Source organism: Anguilla anguilla, chromosome 3 (genome assembly GCF_013347855.1).
Source record: "Anguilla anguilla isolate fAngAng1 chromosome 3, fAngAng1.pri, whole genome shotgun sequence".
NCBI lineage: Eukaryota > Metazoa > Chordata > Actinopteri > Anguilliformes > Anguillidae > Anguilla > Anguilla anguilla.
The window spans coordinates 19,971,062-19,983,928 of record NC_049203.1 but is presented as its reverse complement, the minus strand read 5'-3'; the positions used below and the strand labels follow the sequence as shown (position 1 = coordinate 19,983,928).

Below are 12,867 nucleotides of genomic sequence, written 5' to 3'. Positions count from 1 at the left end.
GCCAATTTAGACGAAAGCATACAAAGGGTTTCTATCGCATTTTTTTATTTTTGGTGGCTCATGGAAAATGTCACGCTGACCTGCGTGCAGTATATCTTCCCCCGTACACAGAGGAAATTCTTCTCGAGTCTTACGATTTTGAAATATGGAATTGCGGAATGCAGCCGCCAGGAGGGCGGGGATACCTTGGAGTGCCAACGTCTCTTCTTAAATTTCCAGCAGGTCAGTGGTTTTGCTCTGGGAGCTATCTGGAAGCTATCTGGAAGGCCTTTTCTCAGGGTGTGTTGTAAATTGGGGAATGCGAAGGTCCGTGAGGAATATACAGGGCATTTTATTCTGGTCTTCACACCCGTTCCACCTGTCCGTTCCCTTTTCCTCAAGGAATCTCCCCCCCCCCCCCCCCCCCCCCGCTTCAAATAGCCCCAGTTGAAGTATTTCAGAGAGGTTCATGTAAAGGGCAAAGCCGACTCTTCTCCCAGGGAAACTGGTCGAACACACCCACATTTAAGAATCGGCCACGTGAAGTCGTGTACTTGGTAGGCCCTATCAAAGACGTTATTTCATGCCTTCACTGAAATCGCAAGCTCTTATTTAAATCGGGTTGGATGGATAAAAAGTATGAACCTGAAGTGGGGGTGGTTTAATGTTCATTCTTTGGAAATTTAAATAAGAACATTTCAGACCATCGGAAGTTCGTATTGTGGCCAGTTTCACACTGCCGATAACATACAGGACCTACAGGTCCAACAGACTACAACCCAACTTGTGTCCCTTTCAATCCCCTTGGCAAATTTCAGCTGATGCCACAGAGAAAAAGCGATTCCAAAGTTAACCCTAGTTCTTTCAAATGAGCCCTGTCGGATTGTCTTCTTGCTTTGCTGTATCTTCACTTCTTCGCTAGCTAGCTCTGAAACAACATCCATCCCTCCCCACACAGAAAACAGCACCACACCCAGAAACGTCTGAAACATATTTTAGAATAACAAATAAAGGTGCACAAATTCAACAAAAGTGCATAAAGAAAGAGATTGTCAGCACATATCATAATTATGCTTTAGCAGTTATTTAATATTTTCAAGGTAAAAATCCTGCATAGTATGCTTTTAAGTTTTATTACAAAATGAGAAGCCTCAAATCAGAACTTCATTTTCTATTTTTGAGTGAATTTATAAAATGATTGTTCCTCTCAGCAATTAAAAAAAAAAAAAAAATAGTTGTCATTTGGAACAGGATCACCCGACCACCCGCCCCCCTCCACCCCCCAATGATTCTCAATTAAAAACAAAAAGAGCAAACAGAACAGCTTAATTAGTTGATGCATTTACTAGTCTTAGTGGGGTCATATATAGCAAATACACTTTGTCTTTTTCTGTTAACTATAGCCCCCAGAGGAACCCCACTTCTGGATGCTTTCATTCAACGAGCTCTGAAGTGATCTGACGGACCAAAAATTGACTTAACCATGTCTGTGCCTATGAAACCACACCCTGAACCAGAGAGGATGATGTTGGGTCTGGTTTCTCCTAAAGTTACTTCCCACATGCCATCCAGGGAGTCTTTCCTTGCCACTGTCGCCATTTTCTAATAATGTGTAGCATAGTGTGAAGAATTCTTTGTAAAATGGGCTATATAAATACAATTTCATTGATTGCTTGAGATGGTAGCCTGCACAGCTCCCACTGATTTCCTTACACTGCTGTACTGCTGACACATATTTATACTTTACCGCCATTTAGCAGATACCCTCATCCAGAGCAATTTTCCTTCAATTTTCAGTGATCTTAAAATGTCCCCACAGTACAAGATAGCTTGATAAACACTTCCGTGTATGAATTAGGGAAATAAGATTTTTGTTTATGTGGAAGGCTTCATGGCAGGAGCACTGCTGACAGATGTGAAACCAAACTTAAGCAGTACAACACAATCAGCCCAGTTAAAGGCTCACAATGTAATTTACTCTCTCTGTTCCCTGTGCTGGCTGGCTTCACAGAGAACTGAGACGCAGGGAATTCTGAACAAAACATAAGTCTCAGACTAACACTTTTCTCGAATTTGAAAATTGTAGATGGCAGGAAAGCATTGTGGGTGGAGAATTGTACTTGCAATCAGAAGTTTTCAGGTCTTATGCCCGGAAGAGCTACTGTCGTTTTGTTCTCAAATGATGCCTGATTTGCAGGAATGTGGGCATAGTAACAGCTGACAGCATCATTATAAACGGTGCATTCTGGTCAGACCTGACAACTGCGAAGATCTACAGCCAAAGTTACTTAGCGAAAAGTCCCCGCGCAATCAGTCAGATCTCTGATAGGCGGGGTTCCATGCGCACAACTCCTGTCAGAACAGATATGGCTGATCCCAGGCAGTTTCCGTGGGCAGACTTATCCTCCGTGATGTTTCGATGTCCCCACAATCTCCCCGAAGGCGCTGTGCCGTTGGAAACCGACCGGGAACCGATCGCGTAATTTGAAGAAGTCATCTAACGCGTACGCCTGTCTACCTTAATACCAAATAATTAGTTGTGTCTGCGCCTCACTGGGAGTATGCCCCCCCCTCCCCCCCAGGGATAAATCCCTCCCCCCCATTTGATCGTCAAGTTAATTAAATTTGGCTCCGTCGCCGGGGATTTTCAGATCAGACAGGTAGGTGCCGCGTCCACCTCCGTGAGGATTAAAACACCCGGTGCGAGTAAGTCCTCAGTAAGGCTCTGGGGCAGACGTGTAACACTGTGGGGTGGATGGGGGGGGGCACAGCTTGATACTGCCAGACCTACGGCATCCTTTGGACACTGCCGTGGACCTCCCACTGGGGACAAAACCAGAGGTGCCTTCCAAAAGTGTCAAAAGTGTTTTCAGCCTACTTCTCCACTAAGTAAATTATTCCAAAATGATTGAATATTGATGTGCACCCTGTGTTATTCTCTGACGCATGAAACATAGACCCTACACCCAGCTATTACACACTTCAAGTGCTTTAGGTTCACAGGTGTCACTGAGAATTAAACTTGGGAAGAGTGCTTTCATGGATATACAAAGCACACTTGAAGCAGATACAGAGTTTATACAGCTGATGTATACATACATAGCAGGTCTAAATATTTTCCCTGAGTACAGTTTCTGATTTCCAGAGAGTTGCCCTGTGTGCCCTTGGAAATTCTTTGTCTTCTCACTGGGTGACAACATTGCCTTAGGTAATGCAAAATTAATTTCTTGAAGATGAAAAAAACAGATACAGTATATTTCAGTTATCAATTAAGGAACATGCTGTGACCAACAGACAACCAAACAAACAGTAATTCAAACGGCTGGTCCTGTTTTACCAATGGGGGGTTGTGTTAATGATGATACATTCTCAGGTGAATATCTCCTTAATTATCTCCTGGTGTTTCAGAGATGATTGCCCCACATGGTAATCTTGTAAGCATTTTAATTTCGGTACACAGCTGGCACGTAGACCTATCGCCACACTGGCAAAGGAAATTCGCAAAGGAACGATTCTTTTATCAACATTTGAGCCGCGAGAGTTGTTCATCACACACAAAACACAAATTCCTTAATACGTTGCATATTGAGCTGGCATTCATATCCATTTACCGTATTATCGTGAAAAGCAGTCACGCTGTGTTAATAAAGGCCCCTGGATCAGTTTAAGGACAGTATCGACAAGTTCAACATGGTACACACAGGCTTTTCACCAGAAAAGACAGGTGTGAAATTTTACCTCCTTCAGAAGAACCGCGTGTGTACTGCAAGTGTGCGTAAATACTACATGTTTGTGTTTGAATTGAACAGGCTTGTGTTGTGCTGTTTACATCGAGGTAGAATTGCTGGTTTGAAATGGTTGCAATTCAACGATGGGAATCCTTTGTTCGTTTACAAGCTCTGTTTAAAACGAGCTCGTTTCCAATTTCATAATTAGCAGCTGAGGGCCTCAGATACAGGGGTGCGATGCTAATGAGGTGTAATTGAAGGAATGATTAACAACTGGGAACACCTGCTGTAATTATGGAGCTCCCTTTAGAAACAGGTGTACAGGAAAGCGCTCGCTTGCGTCTGCGTGCGACTGCGATGTTCTGTTGCGCGCTGTGAATGATAACGCTGGAATATTTTCTTAAAAAAAAACAAAAAAAAACAGATTGTACTTTTATTATCCGTTGCAGAATTCTTCAGTCTCTTCTTTTATACCTGCTGCATGACAGGTACAAGTATCTATAAAGAGATTAAGGCCGCCAGAGTGTCAAAACAAACCGTTTAACGCTGTCATTGTTGTCGTTCTCGTAAGCAAAACTGACACATCATGCCAACGACCTTATACTTTGTAATTAGTCATTTCATCTGTCATCTTTTTTTCTTTTCTTTCAAATATTCATAAACATTCACCTACAAATGTGTTTTTTTAAGCCTTTTAATTCATAAAAGGACAGATAGACAAGGCATTTAAATTACAGTCCTTGGAGCAAATCATTTTCAATTTGTGCTGTCACATTTTAAAGGCATTAGTTATGCTCTGGCAGGAAGAGATCACGCCGTATCATCTCTGATTCGAAATTAATGCCATCTTGTATCCATACGGAAAGTTATTTCAAGTTAGGGGCTCTGTCAAGACTGTGAAGGATGGGGTGATTACGGAGTAAATTAACAATACTTTTAAATGAGCATTCACTTATCTTTTCAATTTAAACCTTGTTGAACAATTTCAGAGAGGGTAATGGTTACTCTTAAGGCACTGACCACGCAGGCCTTCCAACAACAATTAATCAGGCATACATGTTCTTCATTAAATTAAGTAATTCATATATCACGTCTCCGTGCATGTACATGCCTTTTAATGATTAAATGAGCACCTTTCCCCCTGCAATCTCTCAAAGTTTGTAACTGAAATATACAATTGTGTCTCGTTATATTGAATTTTGTAGTGCGCATAATTAAAATCTTTGCTTAATGATGCTTTTCTAAAATGAAGACAGATACTGCATATGAGCACATAATGACACTGTCTTAAATTTTATATTTTGTACAATGTAAAGCTTAAGAAATCAGAAGAAAACTATACGGCCTCTACAGCTTTATAATTCTTGTGGGCTTTCATGGATACTGAACTGTTCCTCGTTCTCGTAATGAGAGGATAGTGTAAGCGAACAGAATTGAGTGATTTTGCTGATGGGAAGAAATTATCTGTCAAAGCAGGGGTGTGGGGTATTGGTTAGGGAAAGGGGAACTGTCATGAAAAGGTTGCTGGCTTACATCCTAACAGAGGCGTGCTGGGACTTCCAGGAGTGTGGCACAAACCAAATTGTTTCAGGTATTATCTAGCCATATAAAGATAATAAAAGTGCTGTCAATTAAGCAGATACTATATATATCTGATGCCTGCACATAGACTGTACTGTAAGTGCCCACTCTGTTTAGTAAAGCAGGTACCTGGAGCATGCACAGTAGTTTGGGGCTATATATCTGCACTCAATACAGGTAGAGAGCTGGTTGAGAGCTCATTTTAATCAGGTGGACAGCTACTCTTCTGCTAGTAAAAGAGGTGGCATTCTCCTTTAATGGGGGCTCTGTAATAACACATCAATGCCACAAATGTATGTAAGTAGAGATTTCAAACACTCCATGGTAGTTTGACAAAGTTGACAGAAAAGCCATTTGGCAATCCCTAAGATTTAAAATACTCCTTGCTTTCCCCTTACTTCTCCCAGCCCTCTCATAAGACGTTTAACAGAATCATCTGATGGATTGTGGAGAGCCTCCTCCCCTTTCAGAAGGCTACTGTCTGCTGATGACCTTTTCAAACAAGATGATTTACACTGTGGTCAGAGCTTCTGCATTAATGTACATAAGAGATGACCAAGCAGACAGTGGGCAGGTGGTTTGGGGCCTCTGCTATAGTCTTCATTTCTCTCTCTGTCTGTCTGTATTTCTGTCTGTTTGTATGTCTGTCTCTCTCTGTCTCTCTCTCTCTCTCTCTGTCTCTCTCTCTCCCTTTTTCTCTGTCTATCTCTCTCTCTCTCTCTGACACACACACACACACAGTTGAAAACCTAATGGTCTCGGTAATTGTACACCAAGGATGTGGAATTGTCTGAACCATATGCAGTATAGTTAATGAGTCTGTTAGAGCCTCCTGGTCTGGTACATAACCAATGTCAATAAAGGCCATTTCAGTTGAGTTTTACACGTACACAGTCCCCTCGAAGAATTCATAGATTTATCATCAATCTTGCGCCACCACAGTCATTATAAAGGGAAAGATTACCTTGGTCGACTAAGAACCGTAACTTCTGGATAGTCGCCAGGTTACCGCTCACTCTGTATATTCCGTCTGCTTCCAGACCTGATGACGGAAAGAAAGAATGTCAAGAGTGAGATCATCGACACAGACTGAATACCCACCTGCAGCATGGCTTCCTTAGCCAAAACTGACCTCTCTCCCAGATATTTCCAGAACGATTTAATGTATATCTGCCAGTTATTTGACTACTGGTGCCCTTCTGTGTCTATGTTGGTCTCATCTAGCCTTACTGTATGCGCTACTCTTTAAGCTGCTCTGTGAAAAGATTTATGATAAATGAATGCATGTGAGTAAAAATGGGTAGATGTTCATTTACATGAGACCTACTCAATTGCTGCAATGGTCTAATCTCAAAATAAAGTCTTGAGAATTACATCTGAAAGGTGAGGTAAACTACAACTATATTGTGCTTAATGTATTTACATTGTTGTCACATTTGTGCATCACTTATTTTGCCTATTGCAGATGATGCAATGATGCACAAAATGATGCACAAAATATAACAACAATTCTATATCAAATAAAGTACTATATCTGTGTATCATAATGTATTTAGGCTGCAGTTAGATAGCCCCCGATGCCTACAGGCCTGTTGATACAATACAGCAGTCAGTCCTCTGACAGTATAACACACTGTATCCTTTGTAGAACTTTCATCTGCATCATTCCTCTGCTTAGACTTTGTATGCTGACACCCGGCCTGACTCCGTGGCTGGAAAGGTGGATCCATCTTGGATCTATTTTAATGTGAAGGAAATCAAAGACTTTCAGAGGAATGCTCCGATTATAGTGTTCCATCAGATTTTTGGACCCAAGAACGTTGAGACAACCCAGCCAAACCAGAGCTGGATCCGAAGCCTTTCATTACTTTGAAAATTAAACGTGTCTCCAGGAAGTAAAACAATGACTGTTTGGCCTTGTCGATTCTATGAGGATATTAATCACCTGTTGTGGCTTAATAACAATCTTGAGCACTGACAACAAAAATTACCCATATATATTAAAGTCAAAGCGATCCTATATCCTACATAGAGAGGGAGAGAGAGAAAATGAGAGAGAGTGAGCATGGCATGGGTTTAAAGGAGAAATGGTCCAGTTGTTAAGAACCTTCTCATCACCATGGGATCACTGAGACCTTCCCCAGTCTTACTAAAATACTTTCAAGTGCCTTTAAAAAATCACAAGATATGAAATTCTCTTTTTTTTGGGGGGGGGGGGGGTGTCATTCTACATGATAGATCATGCTGCTGTTTGTGTGACTGGAGATTACAGTACTATGTATAGCGCCTTTCCTTGTTTTGTGGCTGCGGAGCCATTTGATGTCTATCCAGCAATGATGAGGTGATTCTGATTACATTAACCACAAACCTCGGGATGGCTTATAGGACAGCTCTTATGGGGGAGAAAACATTTCAGGAAAAGAGTATATTTGACAGCTGATTTCACATGTACATAAATATAATTACAAGAGCTTTCCTGTTTTGTCAGTTTAAGAAACAAAAACATTTAATTTCTCATGCATTGCCTTTGAACTCTGGCGAAATGGGGATTAGCCACATGTGCGTTGGTTAATTATGCCGTTTACCTCAGGTATGTAGTTCTGAAATAAACATTATTCCCTCCTGTGTATTTCCACAAAAAAAGCTTGAATTCATTATGCATGCAGGATAGAGGCATCTGAGGAAGTGCATTTCCAAGATGATTGTGAATTCATTTACGCGACTCAGTGTTTTGCTAATCAACAACCCCCCCCTTCTCAGCCCCAATCTTAAATTGTTGTCTGCTTTCTGGGGTCCCTCTAATCAACTGCTTAGGGTAGCCAGTGCTGACAGCATCAAGGGGAAGAGTGCAGAGTCCCTTTAAAAGAGTTTTCATGAACGGGGACGGATTTGCAAATGGCAGAAGGGCCATCGCTGAGTCGCAGAGCATAACGCGGCATGTAAAATGATGAGCTTCCGCGGAGCGGGGTGTTCAGATGCGCGGTGTCATTCTGTCAGAGTGGAATAAGATGCTATATGATGGCAGGGGTCTCTCGGTCTCTTAATCGCATTAATGCTCTGATGCCTGATCCATTTTGCGCGCCAGTGGACGTTTGATATTTACAGCAGTCGCCAGCACAAGTCCGGAACGCCGCAGTTGATTTGAAAAGTAACGAAACGATACAAGTTTTACTTTCAGCGCGTTCATTTGACGCGATCATCATGGGCGAAGTTATACTTTTGAACTTTGAAACGTCTAGACCTTTAACTTCCCCCCTCCCCACCCCCCAATGCTTTCGTTACAATGTAATCAAATCTCCGCAAATTTCCCCTCCACGTCAAAGTCGAAATGTCTTCAACGCGCCTCTGGAAATCCCAGGCCTGGCCCGTCTCGATGAATATGCAAACCCTGTCATTAACATCCTCTGCTACTCAGTCTGGGCACTCCTTTAACAAACTTAATATGGTAACAGCCTCACATGCTATGGAAGTGAGACTGTCATTTGCATATAGTTTCAACACAAGGGAGAATCAATTACAGCCTGTGCATTAAAGTTTTTTTGTCATCAAATATGAATGTGAGCGTTTTTATCGTCGTAACAGTTGGTATTGGCAAACCTAGAAACATAGAGTCATCTTTATTTTTAAATGTAGGTTTATTTTCAACTTAATACCTATGGGTACTGTGAAGAACACCTGCTTTTTACCACCAAATAAAGGTGTGTGTGCTCTCCCAAAAAAAGTCTGATGAATTCCATGTTTGGGAAGACTGTCATTTTAAAACTCCTACTCTTTGAGCCTACGTTGGTTTTGTCTTCTGCAGATGGGTATTTCTGTAGTGCATGTACCAAAAGCAAGCCAAGTCTTGGAAACACTTAAACAGTTTGCAGGCAGACCTGTTTGTTTTGAGAAGAAGGAGAAAAAAAAGGCTTTAAGCTTTATTCCTTTAGGGGCATATATTTCAGGTCACAGTAATTTTAACCAAAGATAACTAATTGTTCAGCGCAAACACTCGACCAAAACCCACAAAAGGAATCCGTTACACAAACATATAATTCGTGCACATTTTTAGAGGGCTGTAAACAGACTGAAAGGGGATGCGAAATGGGATGGGAATCAAAGTGAACATTTTTTGCGATGAAAAAGCGCTTCGGCCTCGAAAAGGTCAGTCCCTTCGCCTGGCAAAGGAGTCGGAAAAGCCTGGGAAAACTGCTGATCGCACATGTACAGAGGGAATTTTTAAAGCCAACAACCTCAACTCTTTTTTAAACAGAGATCGGAACCTCGAACTGGGTCCTGTCAAACAAAAATATGTCAACAGCGGGGGTGAAAAAAGGAAAGAAAACATCTGCTGAGAGATTAAACTGGGAAAGATAAGACTTCATTAAGGATGGACCGGTGCCAAACAGGACCAGGTGACATGCCAGAACTCCTCTTTTTGGTCCAGTGCTACGGCTTCGGAAAGATGCTCCTATTGTTAAGGTGTACTTATTGTTTTCATGTTTGGATCAGTGAACATATGAACCCCAGAGAAGGTCTTTGATTGTACGCACAAAGGATTTATGAATTGGCTTTCATCAGCTATCAGTGGGCCTCTGAATTCCAGCACACCTGAGCCAGCCAAAAACTTTCCCTTGGTTTAATTTCAAAACATGCTGATTTATGTCAAGCTCTAATTCGATGATTTATTAAAAATGAAATTAAATGTCAGCTTCTAGGTAACAATTGAATTATCTGATAGTTGACTTTCTTATCCTGTTCATTCAAAATTAGAGGGTGCATTTCCAAAACTTATTTTCAGTACTGGAAAATGTGAAGCCTTCTTCTCACTGTACACAATTCAGAAATCCAGGCGAAAGCTCTTCCTAGGAATTACAGATTTCTTCCGAATCTATCAGTCAGATCAGCTTAAAATAAATTCCCCTTCCAGAACATCCCAATTATGAGTCCACCCTATTTGTCATGTGAAGAGGAATAAAATGTTTTAGAAAAGGATTCCCCTCAAAGTAATAGCAATTCATCATTCTATTACTAGATGCCAGAAGGACCAGCAGAACATCAACAGATCTTTAAAAATATATATTATGATATAAAGTAATATAAAAAGAACAATATATATATTTTTTTTTTCCTGAGAAACTGTATTAGTATAAAATAATACCATTTTCCTGTCTTTTGAGCATGCAATGCAGCTCATTACCTGTATAGTTTATTTCATACAGTCTGCTTAGCTTGTCTTTATCAAGGGTGTGAATAATTTAAACAGCACTGAGTTCTTTTCTGGAGAGGTACAGAAAAGGCTCTATATTTCTACCCCTATCCCATCCCACAGCCCATTGTGACAGGTGTCATTCAAATGATGCTGCATCCAAAGCTCTGCCCCGCCCACAAATTGCTCACCAGGATCTGACAGGAAAGATCCAATGCAATGTTTCATAAATATAAAAGTCCCAATTTGATTTCTGAAACTCCAGCATGAAAATGTGCACTATGGTATTTAAATTACAGTTAGAAACTGCTGTTTAATTTGTTTACTTTGCTTGTCTTGCCTGGTTCACCTGTAAATACAGCAAGCTATTTCCCCTTGTTTTTAAAATATCATGTTTTAGCAGCATGCCTGTAAGTTCAGTTTAAAATTGTTTACCCACACATTAATATCTTAGATGTTATTCCACATATGCTAAACATTTCTTCATGTTTGTACCAACCTCTTTTTTCAACTGCCTGTACACACTTCTGTACGAAGCTGGGGATCGTAGTTCCCTCCCTTGTACAAAGTGTCAGCAGGTGACATCCAAACACTCGGTCTGTGAAAGAGAATGCGCTTTTATGTTCTTTTCACTTTAGTTCGGTTAACACAAATTTAGAATGAAAGAATAAATTACAAAATGGTCGTCATCATTTCTGTATCGTTATGGGACATTGTATAAACATTCAGAACGCATTTTGTGATCCACTGCATTCGAATTTACCCAAAGGCTCATTTTCAATAGTAGTCCCTGACTTCCTGGGTAGGTGAAATCATGTCTACATTAAATCAATCTCTCAAACACACACCCATACACACACACATGCGCACACACACACATGCACATGCACACACATAATTATACCATACTGTACCCATGACACAATTTAAGCTGAAATACTAGAAATAAATGGTGTGAATCTAATATTTTTCTACAATTTTTATTTATTTTTTTTACTAATATGCAGCCAAAACGTACTTAACCACACAAACTATGCTCTCCCTGACAAGGTCATGCAATGTGAATGACCTCAATGTAACCACAGAGGTCAGTCTTTGAGTGCAGTCTCGGCTTTGCCAGGTCTTTCATAGCAATCGATATTCACATATGGGTTAGATGTTTCCCTCAGGCCAAAACGGTTCATCCCTGCTCCATGTTTCTCTGCTGTCTCTTTGAAAGGTTCCTTTTGACAGTTTGTCCTCCAGCAGGTTTGTCACATCAATTCGCATATACTGAACGGGAAGTTAAAGGCACAGTCGTGCTCGTTGGCTTGTCCATGCAAAAAATAAAAATACATTTTAAAAGGCCTGAGGTAAATTAGATATAAATCAGCCTGACTAGGAAAATGATGAGCAAGTAAGTACTGATATTATTTTTGGTTTTGCAAATCTTTAACAGCCCTGTTCATTGGAAGGAAACTATTACAGCTGAGCCACTTGGGACTCTTCGGAGGGATAATTCCCGACTCCCACTGTTTTGTTTTTCCCCCACGATCTTCACATTGCAACTCAGAGTCCCAAGTCACACACTGTTTACTCCCTAATAATAACATCTAATGATGAATCACAGGCTTGCTGTTTTATTCCTAACATTTTTCCCATAGACCTCCAGCCTCCTTCTGTAAGTGTCACAGTGCTAAACAAAAGAACACATTCTTTTGCCATATTTGTACGCATTTAATTTTTTTTCCCCTCCCTCTCTCTCTCAGCTGTTATCAATTCAAACTCAGTGAAAACTCCCACACTCCGTTTGAACAGTCGTTTGTAATACCTCAGGGCATCTGTGGACATTCTGTGTTGTGCCACAGACGCGGGGCTAACGTGATAAGCTGCAACAGTAAGTCAGCATCACGCTGGCAGTACAAACATCGGACAAAGATGGTCAATATTAGGGAATGGGAAATTAAAAAGGCCATTTTAGAGCAGGGGCTTATGTTCTACATCTAGGCCCTCACTGCTTTTCCAGGGAGGCACATAATGCCACGTTATATCTGGAGGATTAAAGCAATGCACAAATAAATAAATTATTCAAGACTCCTTTCCCCACAACATAATTGAAATTATTACTGTAAAAAGAAAAATAAATAATAATGACAATAGCCGCTCACTTTGATTCTGTGTATAGCCTGAGTAACATTTAAAGGTTAATTTAAGATACGGTCAAACTCATAGCTTGTACTTTTATATTCCAGAAAGGGATAACATTCTTTAATATTTGAGGCCTCACTTTATACTGCTTCCAATAAAAAAGATACGATTGAGTTCTGTAGATACCATGACTTCTGGTGTTACACAAATACACACAGAATATGAAATAAAGCACTACTATGAAATGTGTACAGCTATACGGAG

At 40.7% G+C, this 12,867-nt stretch overlaps 1 protein-coding gene across 3 annotated transcripts in view; it reads right to left on the bottom strand.

The window, feature by feature from the left end:
• Positions 1-12,867, bottom strand: part of arhgap15 (Rho GTPase activating protein 15) — a 120,266-nt gene that overhangs the window by 40,529 nt on the left and 66,870 nt on the right. For all 3 annotated transcript variants that reach the window (XM_035408164.1, XM_035408165.1, XM_035408163.1), the window contains 2 exons: positions 10,976-11,074; positions 6,253-6,330 (listed from right to left, as the gene is read on the bottom strand). In XM_035408164.1, coding sequence (XP_035264055.1) covers positions 6,253-6,330; positions 10,976-11,074 — 177 coding nt within the window. The remainder of the gene's footprint in view (positions 1-6,252; positions 6,331-10,975; positions 11,075-12,867) is intronic.